This window comes from Microcaecilia unicolor, chromosome 3 (genome assembly GCF_901765095.1).
Source record: "Microcaecilia unicolor chromosome 3, aMicUni1.1, whole genome shotgun sequence".
Taxonomy (NCBI): domain Eukaryota; kingdom Metazoa; phylum Chordata; class Amphibia; order Gymnophiona; family Siphonopidae; genus Microcaecilia; species Microcaecilia unicolor.
This window is the reverse complement of record NC_044033.1, coordinates 398,417,485-398,444,220: the sequence shown is the minus strand read 5'-3', so window position 1 is coordinate 398,444,220 and position 26,736 is coordinate 398,417,485. Positions and strand designations below refer to the sequence as shown.

The following is a 26,736-nucleotide window of genomic DNA, read 5'->3' as shown; positions in this document are numbered from 1 at the left end:
AGCTTTGGACTTTGAAGGGAGTAAGTGGTTGATAAATACAGAGATTAGATTAGATTAGATTCATACACATATGTGCTTGCTCTTCAATTTACCTGTGCTATCTTAGATGTTACTACATTCCCTCTATCAGAATATCTTTCCTATTTAAGACAGATCTGGAAAAATCCACTGCTTATTTCTCGGATAAGCAGCATAAAATCTGTTTACTCTTGGGATCTTTCCAGGTACCTGTGACCTGGACTGGCCATGGTAAGAAACAGGATACTGGGCTTGATGGCTCTTTAGTCTTCCCCAGTATGGCAACACTTATGTTCTTATACTTATTAGGATCCTTTGAAGACACCTGAGTCTCTAATGGAATAGGATCTCTTTACCCCAAAAGTTCCCTCTTCCTCAGACCATCATGTCATCCTTGTACTTAGGCTACAGAGGTCTGCCTGCAGGGTACTATTCTAAGAATGAAATCCAGAACTACTGGGAAACAGTCTTTTACCTAGAAACCCAAATAGGGCAGTAGTATAACTTATATACCTTTTTTCAAATTAATACATTTTGACAGATGCCACACCTACTTCCAGGTTGTCGGCCAATCAGAATTGAGGATCCATCCAAGTCATGCCCATTCTCCACCCAAAGCATGCCCACTCCCTACTCCCCACCCCTACCCCATCCCCTTTGATGATGTCAGATATGATATTAGAGCCCCACCCAAGCCCTACCCTTTTTGAATATCCCCACCCCAAACCTCACCCTGTCAGTGATGTCATGAGAAGTGACATTATAACCACTCAGGCCATGCCCTTTTTCAATATGGCGACAAGTAGTTGAACACTACTTACCACCATCTTGGATGAGTCACATGATGGGAAGTGACACTAATTGTTGTCAATCATTCAACACTGCCCCTGCAGCTTTGGAGGAGCATGCACAGTTTATTTTTCCCCAATCCTTAAATTGTTTTAATTTTAATGTATTTTTTCAATTACGAGGCATTGATTTTTTTTTCTGTGTGTGATTGGGCTGTCTGATTTCTCTCAGGAAAAGTTTAAACTGAAAAATCTCAGGATTTAGAATAGGAATTTACTTATAATGAATTAATTCAACTGGCATAACAAAGGCTTAACTCTTTCTACATTTAATAGTCTGCCTAATCCCTTGAGCATCCTCTTCCTTATGGTGAAATTCTCATAGTAACACTGGGGTACGCCACTTTTAAGCTGCTTCTAGCCATGGCCTGAACTAACCCTGGATATTTTAATTAATTCATTAATTCATTACATTTGATATACTGCAATGGGCCTAAAAAGGCTTCTATGTGGTTCACAAAATTAAAAAAGAGACTAGAAAGAGAGAGAACAAAAGAAGGAAGCAAATGAAGATCGGAAGAGAGGTTGTGAAGTGGTCCGTGAGTAATCAATGCCAGAGCATGCTTGGATAGTTGATATTCAGGCTGGTGCCTGATTAACTCAATATATAACGTTAGGACAGCCTTTTTGCATGTTTGGGGTCTGAGTGGAAGGATGGGAGGCCAATATTCTTGGGGGGGAGAGGGCTGGAAGGGTCCAATGTTCTTGGGGGGGGGGGGGGGTCCAGGAAGGGGGCAATGCTCTTATGCAGGCCCGCATACGTGTCTTATGAGATTCTCAACTAAACATTGGCCAGGATCTGTATAAGTTTCAGTGACCAGGAAACCTTTAGTCATACCTGGATAATCAATGCCAGTGCCGGGATATGACCTTGCATTTACTATTTGATTCTAATTTTAGTTGGCAACAGTCAGCGGTTACAAGAATGCTGAATGTTGACTAGTTTGTCTTCTTCACATTCAGGTGCAGGCACATTTTTCCCCTAGAAAGTTGCCTGCCCAAATTTCCGACTAATTTGTGAGTGACTTATAGAATAAGGTCATTTGCATTCACAATAGATCAATTAGATGCCAACTGGCCTAAACAGCCAATTATTGTCTATAATTGGTATTAATTGGTGCTAATTGGCAGTTACACATATAACTGCCCTTAGTCAGTATTCTATAAACTGTGTGCTCAAATTCTAGACCACACAATTCCAAGGGTTCAAGGATTACATTTATTGATTGATCGCCTAAGGCCGAAGCAAACAAAGCGATTACATAAAGTAAAATTCCACATACAAGGGGGGCGTGGGTGGGTCAGGGGTGTGTCAGGCAGTTACACGCCACAGTTATAGAATACTAGCATTTATGTGCCTAACTGCCTACAGTTAGGTGCAAACATGTACACTAGCCATTTGACTGGCATAAGAGCTCGCACCAAAGTTAGGCGCATAACTTCAGACTTATACTAGTATTCTATAATGGAAGTTCTGTACACAACTACCATTATAAAATTCATGCTTAATGCACATCATCCTGGTGCCTAACTTTTACAATCTATAGAGAATTACCCCCATTGAAACCATGTTCCTTGATCTTGATAATCAGATGATTCATATCGTGTTCACTTTCAGCCAGTAAAGTGGTATCATATCAGCCTCATTAGCCTCAGTTGTTTCTGTAGCTCTTGTCCTCTTGGAACTACAATAACCAAAACTCATTTGGCTAAAATTACATCACTATCTGAGTCCCTTCCACTTAGTGTTTTCTGCTTCCCTAGAGGGTTAGCGGCCATGTTTCAGGAAAGGACTGTACTGTATGTTCTCTTATAGAACAATGTGTCATCAGATTATCAAATGTAAAAATGTCCCCAGTTACCATCAAAGAGTTCTGAACCACAGCAATTTATTTTTTATATGTATGTGAAGGTCTGGCCTTCACATTTAGCTTTCTGCTAGCATTCCCATTTTTGTTAATTTCATAGTTTATAACCAGATTGTCCCTTCATGCCCCCAGGGTTATATGCACAGGCTACCATTTTAATATTATCTCAAAGCTGAGTTGACTAACTGAGAACTTCAGCCACAGTACGTGGTCAAATCTTGTGCTTTTTTTACTAACTTCTCTGTGAATATTTATATTGGCTTTTCATACCTTGCTAAACATCCTAAGAATTCTTGAAAATATCATTTTGCAAAAAGAAAAAAAAAAGTACTCAGAACTTCATAGCAGCATATGTCAAGTCTCTCGGTATAAAAAAATCTGAAGTTTCCATTCTATTTATAAAAGCCTAGAAGCAATAGTAATTCACAAGTTTTCTTTGGATGATGAAACTATGAACTAAATGACCACCTAGGGCTTCTTGCCTAGAATGACAGACAAGACCAAAAGCCATGCATCAGCAGACATGCAAAATATTACATTGCATTTTTACTACAGAATTCTATTAGTAATCACTGGGAAACTATGTGCTGCCTTGTTTTACTTTATAGTTGCCAAATAGTTCAGTAATAAAGACCAAACAAGCATGTTACAGATTAGAAAAAAATGCCCTCTACGTGACATGTCTCTGACACATGCAGAGTTGTATAAAAAGTCTCTGATATTTTATATATTATGAGGCTAATTTTCAAATCATATAGATTTAAAAAGTTACATTGGTTACTATGCAACTTTGTAAGTCTATGTGCTTTGAAAATATGCACCATTTTTTAAACTTTCCTTTTGTTTGGCAGTTGCCTAAGGGGCCCATGCAGAAAGCCTCGTGGTAGAGCCTGCACTCTACCGCAAAATTACAGCCAAAAAGACCTGCAGCAATTAATAATCAATGAGCATACAAATTACTTCCATGTTAAAGTCCAGGAGTAATCCGCAGCTCGTTGCTAAATGTCACCTTTCCTGCAGTGCCTAAGCAGGGATTTGCTCAGGCACCGATAGGAATGATGACACTTTAAAAGTTTGCATGGACCCTGATATATTCCCCCCTCCCATATTTAAAAACATTTTTCCTGGTATCTAGTGGCACTGTCCACTACCCCTTCCCCCAAAGATATTAAAAGAAGAATTTCCCCAGTGTCACCCTCCACTCCACCCCCCCCCCCCCACATGACTAGTCCCCTCTTTTCCTCTTTCCAACTTAAAAATAGTGCCCTAGTTTTCAGTAACACTCTTCCTACTCCCCCCATCTGTCCAACTTGATTTTAAAAATAAAAAGTCTCAAGTGGACCCCCTCCTTTCCCCCACCCTGACCCACCTGCCTGACTGTAAAAAAAACACTCCCTGGTATCTAGTGACATCAACTCAGCAGCCCCCAATTTTGCATGCCCTTCCCCGAGACCCTCGTACCTGAAGAGGCAGGAGTGATGTCCACATGTTCCTGCCTCCAGTAGAATCATCTACAAAATTGCTGCACCTCACCCTACACATTGCATTTCTTCCTTATATGGTAAACTGGCTCACCTAGTGCATTCCAGGTTGCACCTGGTGGGGCAGGGTGCCACCATTTTGAAGATGATGGCACAGGAGGCAGAAATGAGTGGGCATTGCTCCTGCCTTGAGATAAGGAGGGGGTCTGTGGAGCTTGAAAATAGGGGCAGGGGTGGGTGGGTGCCACTAGATACCCGGGAGTGTTATTTTACAGCAGGGGGTGAGCAGGTGGGCAGATTGGGTGGGGGAGAGGACCCACTAGACCACAAGAAATTTTGTTGCTAATGATAGGGGTAGGGGGGGGCAGATCAGGACCCACTAGACCACCAGTATTTTAAGTTTTAGTTTGGGGATGATAGGGGGTTGGGTTGGGTCAGGGAGAGGAAGGAAGGAAGGGAGGGAGGGAGGGGGGCCAGGGCATAAAGCAGTCTGGGGTAGAATAGTCAGGTTGTAGGGAAAGAGGGAGTGTTGAAAGACCCCCGCTCCTCTCAACCAACCCTTCTATGCTGCCTTGGACCTGGTGTCAAGACCACTTAACGCATAATATTCTTAAGGCTTTAATGTCCAAGAAGTGTAACCTCAACACATCTGCACACCCAGAAGTCTATTTTCTTTTTCTGAAATTTACTTTATTGAATAAATGTAGATAGTTTACTCACAGTCAGTAGATGTTCAGAAGTTCATGCCCAAGACAAGAGGCTTCATAGTTCTAAGAGCTGCAAGGGTGGATGGAGGTAGAAATCTGAAGAAAGGAGGCTTGTTGCAGACGTGAGAAGGTGATTAAATAGATGAAAGCAGTTCAGAGATGGGATGATGGATTTGTGCAATATCTTATGAGACAGAATGAATGAGGTGAAAAGATGAGTTTTCTTCAGGGGAGCAGAAAGACAAGTTCTGTGGTGGCAAGATGGAGAATATGCCTTGTGGAGACAGGGAGGTCAGGAAAATCCCCACACAAGCCTAAGGAGGGGGAGGTAAAGGGACCAATAGGGACAGAACCTGCTATCAGGTAACAGAGGTGGTCCCAGAGGGCAGTCCTCAATTGGAGAGAAAGGACAGAGTCAGTAGAAATAGTCAGGAAAGGCAGTAGGTAAACAAATGAATCAAACTCAGTAGAGACAGGGAGGAGGGCTTTGCAGGAAAATAGACCACTAGTAACAGACTTTATACAAATAAGCAGTGATGGCTGTGGTAAATGTGAGACTACATTTCATACGATGCATTGCTCATATTTCTTTGCAGTGAGTGACTGCAGCAGTAAAAATCCTTAGAAGTGAGAATAATAGTAAAGGCATTAAACATATTTTAGGGCCACACTATAAACTAGCGTAAGGCTGTCGGAAGACAAAACACTCCCCGCCTGGTATCAGTAGATACCACTATCATTATTATCACAATTTATCAAATTAATAGCATGCAAAGTCCATTATTTGCATTCAGATTGTCCATCAGTTGTGGAGTAACCTTCATCACACAGGAGCTGAAACGAGAGACAGACAACAACAATACTAGACAACACACAAAAAGAGAGAGTCTCTGAGTCTCTGGTCTTCACAGGTAGATGGCAGTTCACGGTGCTCATGCTTCTTCATGTGGTACAAGGAGCATAATCTCAGTGATAGGTCTGCAGAATTTCTTTGCTGTTCCTTGTTTCACAGTTCTGACTTCAACCTTTTGGACATTTCTATCTTCACTTGGTCAATCATTGCGTTGAGTCTGGTTATCCTTGAGTAAGACAAGGTCACCTTCATGGATGTTAGTTTTACTGATCTGCCACTTGTTGCGGGTCTGCAGGGTTGGGAAGCACTCTTGCTTCCAGCAGCTCCAGAAGGTGTTCGCAAGGCTTTGGACTTGTCTCCATTACTATCTGCAGAGATCTTTCTTGGATCTTGGAGCCACACCTGTCTTTTGTGTTAGGAGCATGGCTGGAGTTAGGATCAAAGTTGACTCTGGGTCAGAGGACACTGGGATCAGAGATCTCGCATTGATGATGGCAGACACTTCTGCCAAGAGTGTGGTCAGAACGTCATGGGTGAGGCGGCTAGCCCCTGTTTCTAATAGCATACAGTCAAGGATGCGGCGAGCGATCCTAATCATGCACTCCCAAACTCCTCCCATATGTGAAGCATGGGGAGGGTTGAATACCCAGGTGTAGTTCTGGTCGCTCAGGTGTTTTTCGATGGTAGGATCACTGATCTTCTATGAGTTCATTTTCAGCTCCTTGCAGGTGCTCACACAGTTGGATCCACAATCATAGTGGATCTGCTTGGCTTGACCAGGGACTGAGAAGAACCTTCTGAGGGCATTTATGAAGCTTAAAATGGGATTCCAGTTCAGGTTTTCCTTCCCACCAAGACTTAAGTCCCATTCTGCTTTTCTACTAGGGTATGCGTGTGGTGAAAGGCACAGCCGCCAAGAGACAAAGCCAGGCCTGGGACAGGACTGGACCGCTATGCATGCGCACCCACACCCCCTGGGCCACCGCCACTGCCTACACCCATCCCCGCACCTTTCTGTCTCTGAATCACTGCTGTGCTGCTCCCTCACTCTGTCCTTTTCCTGCTCCAGTTCTTCTGTGTGCCATAAATTGGGACCCTGATGATTGCATTAACGCAATATTGTATTAATGTAAACATCCGGGTCCTGGGTGGCACGCAGGAGCAGGAGAGGACAGACCCAGAAGCATGCAGGAAGAAGTTTGCCAGTGCCGGGCCTGAGCCCGGGCCGCTCCTTGGAGGCCGGGCCCAAGAAATGTTGCCCCCCTCTCGGTGGCCCTGGTGAGAGGAGGCAAAATCAGTCTGAGTCACCACAATGTGGACTTTTAATCTACTATTTTAATCTTACTGTAATAAGGCCCATTTTTGACACAAATGAAACGGGCGCTAGCAAGGTTTTCCTCGGAGTGTGTATGTTTGAGAGAGTGTGTGTGAGAGTGACTGTGTGTGTGTGAGAGAGAGAGAGAGAGAGAGAGAGAGAGTGAATGTGCGAGTGTGTGTGTGTATGTGACAGAAAGAGAGTGAGTCTGGGTGCGAGTATGTCTGTGAGAGAGAGAGTGTGTGTGTGAGAATGAGAGTGTGTGTGTTTGAATGAGAGTGTGTGCGAGTGCGTATGTGAGACAGTGAGTGTGAGAGAGAGTGTTTCACACAGATACACTGTGTGTGTGAGAGAGAGAGAGTGTGTGTGAGACAGAGTGTGAGAGAGTATGTGTGCAATACACAGACTCTCTGTGAGACCGAGAGAATGTATGAGACCGAGAGTGTGTGTGAGACCAAGAGTGTGTGAGAGTGACTGTGTAACACATAGTGAATGTGATACAGTGTGAGACACATTGAGTGTGTGAGACTGTGTAAGAATGAGAGAGAGAAAGACACTGATTGTGAGAGTGTGTGTGTGAGAGAGAGTGTGTGTGACAGAGATACCTCCCCCCCTCCCTCTGTGGTCTCAGGATCCCCTCTCCCCTCCCCCTCTGGTATGAGGCCCCCCCTCTGGTCTCAGGATCCCCCCTCTCAGGTCTCAGGACCCCCTCCCCCTCCCCACCTCTGCGTTCCCCTCCCATCCCCTGTGGTCTCAGGACCTCCTGCCTCTCCCCCCCTCTGCGTGGTTGGCAGCACCATGTGAATGTGTGTGTGTGTGTGACAGAGAGAGAGTGAGACTGGGTGGGAGTTTGTCTGTGTGAGAGAGAGTGTGTGTGATTGTCCTCTCTCCCCTGCCCCCCTCCAGCCACCCAGCGATTCTCCTCTCTCCCCTGCCCCCCTCCAGCCACCCAGCTATTCTCCTGTCTCCCCTGCCCCCCCCAGCCACCCAGCGATTCTCCTCTCTCCCCTGCCCCCTCCAGCCACCCAGCGATTCCGCTCTCTCCCCTGCCCCCCTCCAGCCACCCAGCAATTGTCCTCTGTCCCCTGCCTCCCTCCAGCCATCCTGCGATTGTCCTCTGTCCTCTGCCTCCCCTCCAGCCACTTAGTGATTGTCCTCTGTCCTCTGATTAGCTCTGTCGAAGCGGCGGCGTTATTGAAAGCCCTGGCCGTCTCTAGCCTTTGAGTTCATTCCCTCAGTCTTGCCTTCTGATTACCTGCCCTCGACATCATCACGTTTTGACACGAGGGCGGGGCAGAGAGAGATGTGACACACTTACGAACCTTACAAACCCTTCACTGAAGCCACGGAGTCAGCTTCAGAACTTTGGAGGTGCTTTTTATTATAGTAGATAACGTATCATCCTGGTGCCTAACTTTAGGTGACCTTTTGAGAATTACCTCCATTAAGGCCAATTCTATAACACGTGCTCACATTTATGTGCCATGTGCATGCACGCATGTACAGAATGGCGACATTTCACAATAAGTGAAAGCAAAATGACCAAATGCTATTCTGTAAGGGCACTTACAAGTGGCATAGTGCATAAATGAAAGGTGTTCACATGAGTGGAGAACGGGAGAGGCATGGGCGGTGTTGTCAGCTATGCTTTTAACTTACAGAATAATATCAGTTATGCATGCTCTTGTCACATTTAGACACCCACAGTTCCACCAGATCTACAGCTCATGTAATTTTAGCTGCACCAAGCTTCAGTCGCAGCCCTCTGCCATGGCGGTTATCTTTTTTCACATACTCCTCGCTCTGCTGGTCGCGGGGGTGGTGTTGGATTACTTCTCTCTCCCTCCTCCAGATTTCAACCCCTTCTTCCACCTCTATCTCACTGTTTTTCCTCCTTTGAAGTCCACTCCATCCGCTTTTTCTCTCCTCTGCCTCTTCGAATAGCGGTCATTTATCGTCCCCCTGATAAGTCCCTTTCATCCTTTCTCAGTGACTTTGATGCCTGGCTTGCCTTCTTCCATGATCCTTCCTCCCCCTCTCTCATCCTTGGTGACTTTAATATTCCTGCTAATAATCCTTCCAACTCTTATATTTCCAAGTTACTCGCTTTAACATCCTCCTTTAATCTCCAACTATGCTAAACCTCCCTCACTCATCAAAATGGTCACTGTCTTGATCTCATCTTCTCCTCCAACTGTTCACCCTCTAGTTTCCTTGCCTCTGATCTTCCCCTCTCTGATCACCATCTTATAACTTTCACACTTAAATCTCCTCCCTCCCAGTCCCGTCCTATCTTATCTAATTTATCTAGGAATCTTCACGATAATGACCCTTCATCTCTATCCTCCCATGTTTCTAACCTCCTCTCTACTGTGGCACCATCCACGTCTGTCAACGAGGCTGTTTCTTCTTACAACAATACTCTATCCTCTGCCTTAGACACTCTTGCACCTTTGATGACCCACCCTATAAGGCGTACAAAACCCCAACCTTGGCTGACTTCTAATATCCGCTACCTACGTTCCTGTACTCACTCCGCCGAATGCCTCTGGCGGAAATTTCAGGCCCTTGCTGATTTCTTACACTTTAAGTTCATGCTGACCTCCTTCCAATCTGCTCTTTTACGCGCCAAACAGAATTATTATATCCAACTGACCAACTCTCTTGGCTCTAACCCTCGACTTCTCTTCACCACATTGAACTCTCTCCTGAAGGTGCCCCCTCCCCCAACTCCCCCTTCATTATCTCCTCAGACCCTTGCTGAATTCTTTCACGACAAGGTTCAAAAGATAAACCTTGAATTCTCTACCTCGCCACCTCTCCCTCCACTAGTCCGTTCCCCTCTCTCTCCTTCCCCTCATTCCCTTTCCTCCTTTCCTGAAGTTACTATAGAGGAAACTACACTTCTCCTTTCTTCCTCAAAATGTACCACCTGTTCCTCTGATCCCATTCCCACCCATCTTCTTAATGCCATCTCACCTGCTCTTATTCCTTTTATCTGTCACATTCTCAACCTCTCACTTTCCACTGCAACTGTCCCTTCTGCCTTTAAACATGCTGTGGTCACACCTCTCCTTAAGAAGCCTTCACTCGACCCTACTTGTCCCTCTAATTACCAACCCATCTCCCTCCTCCCTTTTCTCTCCAAATTACTTGAGCATGCTGTTCACCACCGCTGTCTTGATTTTCTTTCCTCACATGCTATTCTTTACCCACTACAATCTGGTTTTCGCCCTCTCCACTCAACCGAAACTGCGCTTACTAAAGTCTCCAATGACCTATTACTGGCTAAATCCAGAGGTCTCTATTCCATCCTCATTCTTCTTGATCTTTCCACTGCTTTTGACACTGTCAATCACAGCATACTCCTCGATACCCTGTCCTCACTTGGATTCCAGGGCTCTGTCCTTTCCTGGTTCTCTTCCTACCTCTCCCTCCGTACCTTCAGTGTTCACTCTGGTGGATCCTCTTCTACTTCTATCCCTCTGCCTGTCGGCGTACCTCAGGGTTCTGTTCTTGGTCCCCTCCTCTTTTCTATCTACACTTCTTCACTTGGTTCATTAATCTCATCCCATGGCTTTTCCTACCATCTCTATGCTGATGACTCCCAAATCTACCTTTCTACCCTCTGATATCGCACCTTGCATCCAAACCAAAGTTTCAGCGTGCTTGTCTGACATTGCTGTCTGGATATCTCAACGCCACCTGAAATTAAACATGACCAAAACCGAGCTTCTCATTTTTCCCCCCAAACCCACCTCCCCACTCCCCCCGTTTTCTATTTCTGTTGAAGGCTCTCTCATTCTCCCTGTCTCCTCAGCTCAAAACCTTGGGGTTATCTTTGACTCTTCTCTCTCCTTCTCTGCTCATATCCAGCAGACCGCCAAGACCTGCCGTTTCTTTCTTTACAACATCCGTAAAATCCGCCCCTTTCTTTATGAGCACTCTACCAAAACCCTTATCCACACCCTTGTCACCTCTCGTTTAGACTACTGCAATCTGCTTCTTGCTGGCCTCCCACTTAGTCACCTCTCTCCTCTCCAATCGGTTGAAAACTCTGCTGCCCATCTCGTCTTCCGCCAGGGTCACTTTACTCGTACTACCCCTCTCCTCAAGTCACTTCACTGGCTCCCTATCAGTTTTCGCATCCTGTTCAAACTTCTTCTATTAACCTATAAATGTACTCACTCTGCTGCTCCCCAGTATCTCTCCACACTCGTCCTTCCCTACACCCCTTCCCGTGCACTCCGCTCCATGGATAAATCCTTCTTATCTGTTCCCTTCTCCACTACTGCCAACTCCAGACTTCGCGCCTTCTGTCTTGCTGCACCCTACGACTGGAATAAATGTCTGAGCCCCTACGTCTTGCTCCATCCTTGGCCACCTTTAAATCTAGACTGAAAGCCCACCTATTTAACATTGCTTTTGACTCGTAACCACTCACCTCCACCTACCCTCCTCTCCTCCTTCCTGTACACATTAATTGATTTGATTTGCTTACTTTTTTTTTCTATTAGATTGTAAGCTCTTTGAGCAGGGACTGTCTTTCTTCTATGTTTGTGCAGCACTGCGTACGCCTTGCAGTGCTATAGAAATGCTAAATAGTAGTAGTAGTAGTAGTAGGGTTACGCTCAGTGGTGTGTTGGTAAAATTTTAACAACAGGCTCTCTCCCCGGTCCACCTCGGCGCCCCCCGTCCACCACTGCACCCCCCCCAATCCACTTCTGTGCCCCCCCATCCACCTCTGCGCCCCCCCCCAAAATTGCACAGCTGGCTATAGCCGGGGGGGGGGCAATGCATTACTCTCTCCAGGAAAAAAAAAATTAAATGATCCCAGGTTCCAATCTAATTCATGTTTAATATGGGATAAGCTGCCATAAATAAGTAAATAAATATAAACTTTTAATGTTCAGCACCTGATTCTCAAAGTGGACATATTCCAAACACTATAATGAAAATAAAATTATTTTTTTCTACCTTTGTTGTCTGGTGACTTTGTTTCTCTGATCATGCTGGCCCAGTATCTGATTCTGCTGCTCTCTATCTGTTCCCTTGACTCCGTTTCCAGGGCTTCCTTTCCATTTATTTCTTTTCTTTCCTCCTTTCTTCTTCATTTCTGGTCCTCCGCACACTTGACTGTACAGTGGATCCAGCTTCTGCCTATTTTCTCCATCCATGTGCAGTTTCTCTCCTCACTTCCTTTTCCCTCATCTAATCTCCTTCCTCTATCTTCCCTCCATGTCCAGCATTTCTTCTCTCTCCCTTCCCTCCCCTCCATCCATGTCCTGAAACTCTCCTCTCTCCCCTGTCCTCCTCTATCCATCCATACCCATCAATTCTCCTCCCTCCCCTGCCCTTCCCTCCCGCTGCCATCCATGTCCAGCAATTCTCCTCCCTCCCCTGCCCTTCCCTCCCGCTTCCATCCATGTCCAGCGATTCTCCTCCCTCCCCTGCCCTTCCCTCCCGCTCCCATCCATGTGCAGTGATTCTCCTCCCTCCCCTGCCCTTCCCTCCTGCTCCCATCCATGTCCAGCAATTCTCCTCCCTCCCCTGCCCCCATCCATGTCCAGCGATTCTCCTCCCTCCCCTGCCCTTCCCTCCCGCTCCCATCTCAAGTCCAGCGATTTTCCTCCCTCCCCTGCCCTCCCCTCCTGCTCCCATCCATGTCCAATGTTTTTCCTCCCTCCCCTGCCCTCCCCTCCCGCTCCCATCTCATGTCCAGTGATTCTCCTCCCTCCCCTGCCCTCCCCTCCCGCTCCCAAACATGCCCAGCGATTGCCCTTCGCCCCACCGTCCCCTCCCGCTCCCATCCATCTTTTTTAAATACCTCCTCGCCGTTGAAGTGCCGCATTAAAGCCCTATTGCTGCAGCCCAAGCTTTTCCTCCGTTTGCTGTAGTTCTTCGCGTGAACTTTGTGCCCTTAGTCCCGCCTTCTGACGTATGACGTCATACGTCAGAAGGCGAGACTAAGGGCACGAAGTTCACGCGAAGAACTACAGCAAACGGAGGAAAAGCTTGGGCAGCAGCAGCAGGGCTTTAATGCGGTGCTTCAACGGTGAGGAGGTATTTAAAAAAGATGGATGGGAGCGGGAGGGGACGGTGGGGGCGAAGGGCAATCGCTGGGCATGTTTGGGAGCGGGAGGGGAGGTAAGCATGGTGCTCTCCTGCCATGCTTACCTCCTGCAATGGAGCCGGCTCGCCCCGAACAACAACCGGCTCGCAAGAGCTGCCAAAATTTAACAAGCGGCTCTTGCGAGCCGGAGCGAGCCGGCTCCAGCACACCACTGGTTATGCTAGTATTCCATAATGATATCTGGGTGCAGCATCAGAATGCGTAAAACGAAGCACCTATTTATAAATTGCCCCAGATAGGGCCAGAATACTGATGTATATGTGCATATGTGTGCACAAACATGTGTAAGTGCCGATATTCTGGCTATGCGCTATTCACTAACTAAATGCATATCTTTAATAGTGCATAGATGACGTTAGATAGATAGATGTGTGAAATCTTGGATGGTGAAGGAACCGCAGGAGCGGAGGACTGTGATCCACTACGTGTAGAGAAGCGAAACAGAGGAGGAGTAGTGAGACCAGCAGGAAACCTTCAGAAACAACAGGATGACTGAGTAATGGAAGAAAACACTTTCATGATAGTGCCCTTTGACACGGCACCGTGATTCAGCTAGATGCCTGCTTCAGGGGCCTAAATAAATAAAACAAGTAATAAAACATAAACAATAAAAAATCATATACATACACACATATATTATATAGACAAAATGTAAAATATATATAATATAATATAATACCAAAGCATATGTGGATACAAAAAAATGTTTTAAAGAAAGATAAATATAATCGTGTGCAAAGAGATAACACATGGTATATGTATATATTCTAAAAAGAATAAAATATCATTCATGGTAAAAGGCTGCCACACATGAAACCAAAAACATATGTATATGATCATCAAATATATATTAATACCAAGGAAATATGTATAATACAAGGAAAGATAAATTGGTGAGATTTATGAACAAGTGGATGTTGTTTATGTTTGCTTTTAGGTTTATATCACAGTTGGATGTTGCTGGGTTCTCTTTCCCTGATGAAGCCCCAGTTGGCGAAACGGGACCATTGTGGAGGCCCGTAATTAAGTACATAAGTACATAAGTACATAAGTAGTGCCATACTGGGAAAGACCAAAGGTCCATCTAGCCCAGCATCCTGTCACCGACAGTGGCCAATCCAGGTCAAGGGCACCTGGCACGCTCCCCAAACGTAAAAACATTCCAGACAAGTTATACCTAAAAATGCGGAATTTTTCCAAGTCCATTTAATAGCGGTCTATGGACTTGTCCTTTAGGAATCTATCTAACCCCTTTTTAAACTCCGTCAAGCTAACCGCCCGTACCACGTTCTCCGGCAACGAATTCCAGAGTCTAATTACACGTTGGGTGAAGAAAAATTTTCTCCGATTCGTTTTAAATTTACCACACTGTAGCTTCAACTCATGCCCTCTAGTCCTAGTATTTTTGGATAGCGTGAACAGTCGCTTCACATCCACCCGATCCATTCCACTCATTATTTTATACACTTCTATCATATCTCCCCTCAGCCGTCTCTTCTCCAAGCTGAAAAGCCCTAGCCTTCTCAGCCTCTCTTCATAGGAAAGTCGTCCCATCCCCACTATCATTTTCGTCGCCCTTCGCTGTACCTTTTCCAATTAAAGCAGCAAACAAGCTAAGTAACTGTGGTTTTTGTTATTCAGCTGTGACATATGATATTTATAGGCATTGGTTGCTAGAAGCGCATGTATGAAACATTCAGGAGGAGGTTGGTGTTAGAGGGCCAGTGATTACATTAACGTGACTATATTGTTATGATCTCATTGATCAGAAAGTGGCACGAGTCTGAGGTCCTCTCCCCCTCCATGATTAATATTCATATTCCACTATTTATTGCTTTTTTCCGCTATTTTTTGAGCTATTATTTCATATAATTGAGCGGAGTTGCTTTTTGTTAAAACAAGGAAAGAACCATATACTGAAGAGAGGTACTGTATATAACAACAGAATAAACATAAAACTGAAAATAAAAATTAAGAAATTAAAAAATTAAAAAATGATGATGAAGTCATATATTAAAGAGGACGTATATACAAGAGACATACCTTTGTGCTGAAAATATGTCTACTGTGAATAAACGAACTTGGTAATATAAATCGCTGGTGTCTATAAAAGAAAGGTAGATACTGCATTGTGAAATACATTTTAAAAAGGTTGTTAAAAATGGGGGGGTGCAGGAATACATACTGCTAAAACACTGGAATTTGTACAAAATGGGTAGACTGAACCCTGCATCGTGAAATGCGTATAAAAGGGCAGATACAAAAATTCTTACTGTATGAACATAAAATTGTTAAAAGGGAAAGTGTTGATCAAACGGATATATGGTGAACTGATGTAAAAATTTGCAGAAAAAAAATATATAAAAAAATATATATATATGAAAAAATATATATAATGATAAAGGCACAGTGAACCGGGAAATAAGGTGCATCATGAATAATCAACATGCATAGGTACTGCGAAGTTGAGTGGTGAAACAAATTGAGAGAAGAACTCGAGTGACTGTTTCTAAAAAAATGTATTTTGGTAGTGCTCCGTAAGTAGTGAAGGAAAAAGAAAGGTGCAATTACTACTACTACTACTACTATTTAACATTTCTAGAGCGCTACAAAGTGTACGCAGCGCTGTACAAACACAGAAGAAAGACAGTCCCTGCTCAAAGAAAAGTATTACCTTAAAAAAGACGCTCAGTATTTAGCATCGATGAAAACCGAGTATTGCGCGATAGCTGCAAAACAGGATACACTATATAAGCCGTGGCTAAGAAGGAAGGAGAATATAAAAGAAAAAACATACATCATGGATGACGTGTGTATGGAAGTATGAGTGATGTGTAGACATAACGCTGGAGTGAGGTTGCATCTAAAAGAGATATGTGCAAAAATAAAGTTATTGAAAATAAAGAAAGAAGTGTAAAATAAGGAAGTGAGTAACAAAAAAACAAAAGACAAAAAAAACCAGGACAGACCAGGAAAGTGTGTGTGTAACATTAAATGATACAAAATATATAGAAAGTTATGTAGACACGTAGAGGAACATTTGTTTTTCAAACTGAATGTAGAAGACTGTATGATGGAAATCTTAAATGATTATACAAAAGGTATATGAAAAGGCATATAAAAATCAGTGATATCAAAGAGGTATATTCACAATTTTAAAAACTTTATATACATACAGAAATTAATTATAATAATAAGAAGCACAGGTCTTGCATTAATAATGTTTATATTTATTTAAAAATTATACACAAAAAAGGTATTAAAACATGTAAAATGATACTATGAAAACATATATACCAAATTACACTATCCTATCATGTCTTCCCTCTTTTATCCTAGTCATATATTATCTAGCTCAACTTATCATACACTACTACTATGCCCAACTTTATATTGTTTTACTACTGTTTTATTAAAATTCTATTAACTTTGTATTTTAAATTACTATGTAAGCCGCATTGAGCCTGCATTGTGTGGGAAAGCGTGGGGTACAAATGTAATAATAATATATACCAATGAAAACATTTATAATATGAAAACATTTATAACAGTAAAATAAAACACTTTTTTGAAAATGAGTGTGCGGAGACATCGGATCCATTGTAATAATAAACAAACTATCAAAATAATTGCAAGTACAATGCTGTATATTAGGAGCAAAACTGCATGTAACTATCATTAAAGTGTTTTCTTCCATTTCTCAGTCGCCCTGTTGTTTCTGAAGGTTTCCTGCTGGTCTCACTACCCCTCTGTTTCGCGTGAAATCTTAGATGACCATGGGTGGGATGCAGCGTTATTTATGTAAATTATAAAATACTGAAAGTTGCATATGTACCTCAGGATCTAGGTGTGTGAATTTATACCAGCTGGTGTAAGTGCTTGTGTCTAACTGCACATTCACATATGTACCTGGTTACGCTAGTATTCTATAAGGGAAAGTAGGTGTCTACTTTCCTTTATAGATGAGCTCCTATTTGACCAGGCGCTGGGATATCAACTAAGCATATTCTATATACCGTGCCTAAATCTAGGTGCCGCTTATAGAATATGCTTGGGTGGAAATATTAACCACGTGAATATTTTAGGCACCTTATATAGAATCTGGTCCTATATGTATAATTTGTGGTAAATATACGTGGAAGGGGTAAAATCACTACTTCCATATGTAAGTGATACTGCTCTTTTTTTTTCCATTTGTAATTTTTAATTGATCCTTCCATTGTATGTAGACCATAGTGAACTATGCGGTTCTATAATTGTACTCTGTGTGACACACCCATTGCCGCCCCGCCTTGCCCTCTTTGCCATCACTAGTGAGAGAAGATGGTGGATGGGGGAAATTTTGGACCTCCATATTTGCATCTTGTGCTGTCACATCACTCATACAGCCTTTGGTATAGCGTTAGTGTTGGAAAAAAATGTATTTGCGAATGCTCTTATATGTATTTTACAAAAAGTTCTGCATTCAACAGAGTCTTATAAAATATTCAATAAAAGTGAATGCCCATATTTTAAAAATGGGCATTAACATGTATAAAGGGGCCCTTTTACTAAAACGTGGTAACATTAATAATTATCACTGCTTAATGCAGGTTTTTACTGCAAAGTAGCTACAAATGTATTACAACACCGATTACCACTAGTTTTTATTACAAATCATGCATTAACATTCAGATTTGCACATAATAATGCACACTCCCGATTAACAAGAAAGCACTTAGTGCCTCCTATTTAGGAGGTGGTAAGTGGTCCTGCATTAACTTCCAGGCCCATTCACCACTCATCCCACACCCCTGACACAAAAACTGCTTTACATCGTGTTAATTCTGAAAATACTGCAAAGCCCTATCACATGGCTCTGTGCCAGAATTAAGTATTTAACACTGTTAAAAAGGTCCCTATTAGTTCAATGAAAAGTATCACCTTATATTTTCATGTATGTATGTAATCCCCTGGTAAACTGAATTGGAAATTTCCTCCGGGTGTTACTAAACTGCTGTAGAACTCTCCTGATTTACTGGGGGAAGGGAGAACAGAGTTATGATTCTGCTGGATAGGTAGAGGAATGTTTGAGACTCACTGCTGATTGACTTGTCAGGGGCTGAGCCAGCAGACGTCAGAAGCCTGATCCATTTAAGCCTGCCTTTCCCCTGCAATCATTGCTTTGGCATTGATTGCTTTGATTGCTTGCTGAAGCCAGTCTGCGCTTAGTCGCTTGTGTTCACGTTGGAGTTTAGTCTTTCTCCTCGTGCTTGCTTATTCTGTGTGTGTGCTGGGTTGTCCCAGCATGAGCCTGATTGCCTCACTCCCCACACCTGGTTTGCTTTCTCCCTCTCTAACGTAGTGCTGTCTGGGGTAAACTTGTGCCTTGAGTCATTTCAGTTTGTTTAACTTTCTCTCCCTCGGTGTTCCCTTTGTTGTGCTGAGCTTCTGCTCTGCCCCCTGTGGTTCTACCTCCCCCTGTCATTGTATTTTGCTCTTGTTTATTTGTTTTAATTCTCTTTGTTTGATGTAGCTGTCTCCTGTGTACGGGGAGCAGCGTTCCTTTTCTGGTCTTTGTGTGTCAAGGCAACTTCCTCTATCTTTATCTGCTGAGTAGCTCTGCCCTGTTTTTTTTCCTTTAGCAGTTCCCCTTTTCCCTTGGGGGTTGTGGGGCCAGCTTTGTTTATTCCTTAGGTAGTTCTCCCTTTCCCTTTGTATGCTGTATATTCAGTCTAGTGTGTTCCCTGTATCATTGTATGCTGTAGGTACAGCCTAGTTCCCTTGTGTGCTGATTGGTTCAGCCTCGAGTGTATTCCTATAGGTGGTTTTCCTTCCCATTTTCCCTGAGTGCTGTAAGGTACAGCTTAGAGTGTTCCTATGAGTGGCTTCTCCTTTCCCTGTATTGTGTGTATGCTGTAGGTACAGCCTAGTTCACTTGTGTGCTGAATGGTTTAGCCTAGAGTGTATTCCTATAGTTGGTTTCCTGTTTCCTTGAGGGCTGTGTTGTATAAGCCTAGAGTGTTTCCTTCTGGGGCTTCCTGTATTCTTGTTCGCCTGTGGTACAGCCTTGAATACCTTTAGAGGCTTCTGCCTCTCACCCTTTCCTTTGTGACCCTACTCTGCACTGTGTGTGCTGCTTGTGGCCCAGTTCCATGTGGAACCCTTGTTGTTGTTCTTTCTCCCTTCCCAGAGTGTGACTCGATTCCCGGTCGGCCGTGAGGTCTGCTTGCTTGGTTTCTGTGTGAGTGGGTTCCCGATCAGCTGTGAGGCCCGCCTGAATTCTCTATCTCCCACTTTCTGGTGGTGCCTGTTGGCTGTTGTGGGTTTGGTGGCTGGGGTGGTGCGTAGGGCCTGTTCGGTCCACCCTAAGCCTTGGCCAAAATCCTATACTAGGTCTCAGCCTGGGCTCAAGAGCTTATGCCTGGAATAACAAACAGCATGAGTGGGAGGGGAAGAGCCTAGCCCAGAGGGAGGATTAGTGAAGGATAACTGACAGTAGGTGTCATAGTTGGGGTGGAGTTGGAAGGTGATGGAATTAGTGAGCACATGGTCTTTGGATGCCTTCACCCTCATCAGGTGAGGAGAGGGGGTGTTCTGGATAGGCCCAATAACCTAAGGCTGAATAAAGAGGAGGTTTTTGCCAACAAAACATTAACTGGAAAACCTCCAACAAAGCATTAATTGGAGTGTTCTGGGTGGGTAGAAAGGGTTAATCCAGCCCGGATGCAAAACAGGTAAGAGCCTGTTCGGTACCAGAGGCAGAAGCTTGTTGAAGTGCCCCTCTGAAGGAAGGACAGACAGGGAGGTCTGATCCTGAGTGGGTCTGGCAGCTGGATAAAGCCCAGTGGCACAACTTGCTGTAGAAAATGCTACAACTACAGCCTTGGATTGTTCTATCAGAAAGGATAAGTGTTGGAGGACTGGTGATGCTGTAAATATGTGTAGCCCACATATCACCCAGATCTAGTTCTGGTCCCGAGCCCCTAATATATAGTCACTGCACATTCAGGCCACTCTCACCCCACTCACTTGTGCAGCCAGTCTGCAGTCGAGCTGGGGGTGGGGGGTAAATGGTCTTGAATAGCGATCTGGGGGTTTGGGAGAACCTTTGTCTTACAGGATTTCACTCCTCAATCCAGGAACCACACTGTATTCGGTGGCTTAAACAGTAACTCAATTTTATTAAACTTTCTGCAACAAGCAGGTGCAACAATTTATCTTCAACCAGTGAATTGTTAACGCTCAAATAAATTAGCTCCAAACTCACATTGCTCCTTTGAGAGAGCCCTTCTACCATTGTCCTTCTTAAGGGGTATTTACAAGGCTATTCACATATTACAGGCACCACTGTCCATGCCTATTCTGGACGCCAGTTGTTTAACTAAGACCTTATTACTCCTTCCCCAATTCTCTCCACATCACCAAACACAAATCTTTCTGACTGTCCTCCTGCCATGAGTGCACCTCAGAGGGCTACACTCCGGCCTTGAGGGGGCACCTTCCTGCCCTGAACCCCGCTTGCAGCCAGGACTCCCCAATCTTCCTGAAACTCTGTCACCTTCTCCAGCTACTGTTAATGGGACAATAGCTGTTCCTTATTTTCAGACATTTTTCTTTTTTTTTTTAAATGACCTTCTTTCCTATTCAGATTTTGGATGTTTTTTTGCAAAACGTCCAAAGTCGGACTTAGACGTAATATCGAAAATGCCCCTCCACATATTTTATTCTAGTAGTATGTTCACTTTGTGTTCTGTATGATATGATTTCACTGTATTGTTGGCCACATTGAACTCAGGTTGCTGGGATAAGGTGGGATATATATGTCATAAATAAACTGAATATAAACAAGAAAAAGCCCAGTGTTGCTTTTTCTTGTTTATGTTGTATGCTGTTTTACCCTCTCTTTTGTGATTGCATATAAATAAACTGAAATCATTCCTCTTTACATTCCTTTCTTCCCCCAAGCCATGAGTGATAATAATAAATCTAGTCACTAGTTCTGAATGTGAAGTAAAACTAATTGGAATAAGTTCTTTTGGGTCTATTGGAAGAAGAAGATCAGAATTCAAACAAGACTGGAATATTTTCAAATTGGATATCAATCAATATTCCCCAAAATATAATGTAATTACATTCTTTATTGTCTATATCTTTTCCTTTTGATATAATTAAACTATCATATACAAATATTGTGATAGGAAATATCATTCAGAGGTTGTTAAAATTATCCAGATTTCATATTAAAGAATAAATAGATTGATAATGCAACTAATCTATTCCACTTACCAATTTTCAGTTCACCTCCTGCCACCACAATGCATGCAGCGCTTAGGATGTTACTGGCATTGACTGGAAATTCGAGAACTCCCAACACGTACAAACCTCTGAGTGGAGGAAGAAAAACATCTACCACGACTGTCTTGTCTAGGAAGGAAACAGCAGTATTTTCATTCACGGATACAAATGGACAGAAATGATTGAAATAATAGAACAATGCATGGGTCTCAATTCACTGAAATTTGTCAAGAATAAAAAATATGTTTGTTGCAGTCAAAATAAAGATATTATGAGGTGTAGAAGGAAGAGTTTCTTTAAATGGTCCACTGGCATTCTCTACTCCAACTACAGACCTGCATATAAATACCTAATCACATGGACACATACAAGATATTGTATGAATTACTTACTCCTGCTTGTTGCCAGTATAACTGCACACCTGACTCTTGTTGGCCCCTAGGTTGCCTTGGAGCATGAAGACCACCTAGCAGGAGAGCACCACTTTTGTGTGGTAGAAAGTGATCTCTGTAGCCAGGAACTATCCTTTAGATGCTGCAGTATCCTTTCATACTGAGGATGTCACTTTATGGGTGTGTGCCCAGAATGGAAGAGTTAGGATTACAATTGTAATTGGTTATTTGATCATTAGGGACAGAGAGATCTGGGTGGTGATGGACATAAGAATCATTTAATAACCCGCCTACCTGGTGCAAAGGTGGTGGACTTCACGTCACCTAGAAAGGAGTTTACATAATTCTGGGGAGAAGCTGCCTTTCATGGTGCGTGTAGATACCAATGACATAGGAAGGTGAAAGATGAGGTTCTCAAGCCAGATTTAGGCTTTTATTTCTCCATCTGTATTACTACTGTGCATAGGAACCAACTTTTTAAAATGATTAGGGGTGCTTAATTTTTTTTTTTTTACAGGTGGTGCATTTCTCCCCCTCTCCTCGCCCCCCTCTCCTCAGAGTTCAAGGCCCCAATCCCTCCCTCCCTCCTTCCTCGGAGTTCCAGACCCCCCCCCCTCCAAGTTCCAGACCCCCTCCCTCCGAGTTCCAGACCCTCCCTCCCTCAGTGTTAAGGAGTAGGTTATTAGGAGTAGTTTGGGGGTATTCATTTTGGTTTCTATTCCCTGTAGGTAGTAAGACAGTGTTCTGATGATTGGATGCGTGATAGGACTTTGTTCTTAGGTGTGGAATCTGGTGGTCTGATCTTATGTGTATATTTAGCTAGCCTTTCATTTGCAGGGATCGGTATTGGGACTGGTTTCAGTGATAAGTTAAAGAGCAAGGGAGCTGGAAGGAGGAGAGTAGCTCTGAGTCAGGGTCCTTTTTTGATCTATCTCACAGCAATTAATGCTTCACACCCTCTTAGCCCAGAGATTCTCCGGCTACTGCTTCTAGGTTTGTTTGGAGACAGAAGGGAGGCAGAGGGAGGGGGGACTACAGGCATTTTCAAGGTAGTTAACAGGGAGGTGTGGCTGGCTGTCTTTGCTTGCTGGCCAGTTGGAACAGAAGGAGAGGTTGTTCTTGGTCAGGGAAGGTATTTGGGAGACAATGGTAGGGTACTTCGCTTAATAGCTCTTTGCAATGTGTTAGGCAGGAATACTAGCGCTTGAATACTGGTTTTAGACTTCACACGCAGAGTCATGTACATTTCAGCAGTCTTGCTTCTCAAGCTAAAATCTCACTTGCATGCAGATCAGTCAATGTCAGGCTGATTCAGTCAAAGCCATAAGTTCAATTTATCCTTACAGTTTGACCAATCCACACAAATCCGCTCTCCTCACAAACCCAAACATCCTTGGCCTAATCATATGCAGTGCAGAAGGCTCCTTCAAAGGCACGCTGAAAGTGTCCTCTGCTCCCCCCATAATCACTCAGTCTCTACTTTGGTTTTTGCTTTCAGGCCCTTCAGACCTAGTCAGCTGCAAAGTCTTGGCATCCCGAGACAACATTAGGCAGTCTACTCACAGTCTGGTGATCAAAGCGGGGCACAGAGACTCTGCATTCCCAAGAGCTGTGTCCGTGATTGGAGGTAGGAGCTCGAGGAGAGGTAGCAGTCTCGACTGCCATTGTAGACCTGCTCCGGGCTCCTCAGAGCCTGTCTCCTGGTTGCTTCCGCTGCACTGTTCCTGCCCCTCTCGCCGCCACAGCCACCCCGATCGCTCTATTTGCGGCATTGTCGGCTGAGCCTTGGTGGTTTCAGCGATCCCCGCGTCCTCACTACTTCATGGTTCCCATGCCCTTGGAGCCGCTTCGCTGGGCACGGGCTCCCCTCACCCCTCTGTCGTTCGAGGAGCTGAAGGGCGGGCGAGGAGGCAGAGCCGGGAAGCATGACCGCTATCGGCGATCTCGGTACGGTACACCGTGGGAAAGGCTCCATCTCCTCTCACTGCACTGGGTGGTCTGGCGGGCGGGGAGGGCAGAGGTAAGATCTTGAAAAAGAGGCAGTGCTGTTCTCAGCTACTTGCAGAAGGGAACTCCTTTCCCTCCTCTCAGGCTTGGCAAAGGATTGTTCTCGGCCAGCAGAAGTTTAGTCAATAAAAACCAGGGGCACAAGTCTCCCACCCACTGCAGGAGATCTAGTAGATTTGATTTCAGTACAAACAAAATGCTAAATACTGTCCTTTTGATGCTGCTAGGCAAAGAGCTACTCTTATTTAGAAAATGGACTTTCTGACAGAATCATCCTTAATATGGTATGCAAAATGAGGAACAAAGTCCATTGTTAAACTCTAAGAAATGGCATATCTATTCATTTAAAGGCACCTGCCTTAGAATGACTCATGTATTAAGAAAATGAGAATATAAAGATGATCTAAAAGAACCTCTATGGAATGTTACAACTAATTGGGTTTCTGCCAGGCACTTGTGACCTGGATTAGCCACTGTTAGAAGCAGATACTGGGCTAGATGGAACATTGGTTTGACCTAGAAGGGCTATTCTTATGTTCCCATTTTTAGCTCATAATTTACAGGTATATCACAAGTTGAATACTAACCCCTGAATTCTATATATGGCGCCCAAATCTGGGTGACCAAATTTAGGTGCCAGTCGAAGATGTGCATGCAAACTAATTGGCTCACAAGCTAATTAATTACAATACATTGATGCTAACAATCAATTATTGCAGCTAAAAGGCATTATTAAAATATTTGTGTGTACATCTTCCTGGGTGCTATTCTATAATCCCACATGCCGAAATCTTTTACTAAGCATCAGTAAACCCACCGCAGGCTTGTTGCATGTCAATCTTGAGTTACTGCCAACCCAACACAGGTGCAGACAGTAGCTCCACCCTTAGCACGTTGCATTTCTGGAGCTAGCAGAAACATTCAAAAAATATTTCCGCAGGGGGAAAATCAGCGGTAATTGGGCAGCGCTGTTTGCTAAGCGGTTACTGCAGGGTTAGCATGGGAGCCCTTATGCAACCTCAATTGGTGGTGGTAATACATGGTCACGTGGTAAGAGCATTCTAACCACATGGCCATGAATTTTTTTTTTGGCCTTTTTATCCACTGCAGTAAAAAGGGCCTCAGTGTCTGGTAAAAACAGCCCCTGCCGCTAGAGCACTACCCTTTTTACTGCAGCTTATTAAAATGGTCCCTTACTGTACAACTGAAAAGGGGCATGGCTAGGTGCAGGGCAACCAAATTTGGGCATGGGGATGGACTCTAGGTGTTATTCTATAAAGCGCACTTAACTTGGAGTGCCATTTATAGACTAGAACTCAGCACCAATGTTTTCCAGTGCCCAAATTTGGGTGCCATTTACTGAGTTTGATCTTAAGTGTACAGCTTTGAGACCCCATTAATGAATCCAGCACTGACTTCTAATGCTTTTGATCAATTCTATTTCTGTTTAAAATGGCATAGCATGCCATTGAGTGGAAATCAGGTTTAACAGAAGCAGTATTATGTGAGATAGAGTGCTTTAGTATCAATCTCTTCAAACAGAGAAAGTTCAAAGCAACACAGAAAATGAACAACAGAATGGATTCCATCACTTAAAAAAAACTGCCAGAGGCTATATATATGCTTCAAAACAGCATTCCATTGCCTAGAATTATGACATGTTTTCATTCCTGCCAATGACTTGTATTATAAATACAGACATGTCACACTGGAAATCCTGAAACCATTTGGGGTTTCAGTAAGTATCAATGAAGTCCTATGGTTTGATTGTGGTGTTGCCACTCACCAGAAAGGAAGGATTTAAGTAGCAAAAAGTATCAAAAGTTTGGTAGAGTTTGATGCTTTTAACCCAATTAGCTGCAAAATACCTCTTTAAATCCATTTGAAAATAATTTCATAATAAAGATGAGTCAGGTGTCTGTGCTTGATAACTTCAGCAAGATCTATGAGGTCAATTTCCTGCAGCAAGAAGGTAGTGTAAACATATGTGTTAATATGTATTTTCAGTGATCCTAACTAAGGGCCCTGTTTACAAAGGTGTACTAGCACGCACAAAAAATTAGTACACACTAACTGTGTAGATACCCATAATATTCCTATGGGCATCTACACGGTTGGCACATGTTGATTTTTAACATGCACTAAAAACATGAATGCACTTTTGTAAACAGGGCCCTAAGTCAAACCACAGAAAATACAAAAATAAAGTAAAATTGATAAGTTAACGATTTCACTATATACCTGCTATCCCCCAGATTCTATATATGGCACCCAATTTGCATGAATAATTTAGTTAAATAACAGATCAATTAGTGCCAATAATTGGATACTTACAATCAATTATTTTAAGCACACATCTTGTTAGGCATATTTTATAAAGAGGCGTGTGTAAATTCTAGTGTACAAATCTTAAAATGGGGTTATTTTTGAAACTGTTATCTCTTATTTAATGTGCTATTATCATCATTGGGCTACTCTCTTGAAAAGCATGGCTACCAGGCCTATATATATGCTAATGATATTCCCGGTTAGGTCAAGATTAGTGGATATATTATCAGAAAATTTCAAGGTGTATGTCTTTCATTGGTGCCTGGATGAGGAAGAACTTTTTACAACTTAATAAGTAGAAGATCAGCTTTTTGTTGATTGGCAAAGATCTGATGATAAATCTACATGTATAATAGATAATATAATGTACACTTTGGAAAGATCAGTTAACATTTTGGGTGTTATAATAAACTGACTATGATGGAACAGAGTTGCTTTTGGGTAATGCAGAAATTGAGAAGAATCTGGAAATATCTTAATCATGAGCAGTTTAAATTGGTAGTTCAGTC

At 43.4% G+C, this 26,736-nt stretch overlaps 1 protein-coding gene across 1 annotated transcript in view; it reads right to left on the bottom strand.

Annotated features, from left to right (window-relative positions):
* Positions 1-26,736, bottom strand: part of PKHD1 (PKHD1 ciliary IPT domain containing fibrocystin/polyductin) — a 980,909-nt gene that overhangs the window by 274,567 nt on the left and 679,606 nt on the right. The window contains exon 52 of the mRNA XM_030198735.1: positions 21,492-21,629. Coding sequence (XP_030054595.1) covers positions 21,492-21,629 — 138 coding nt within the window. The remainder of the gene's footprint in view (positions 1-21,491; positions 21,630-26,736) is intronic.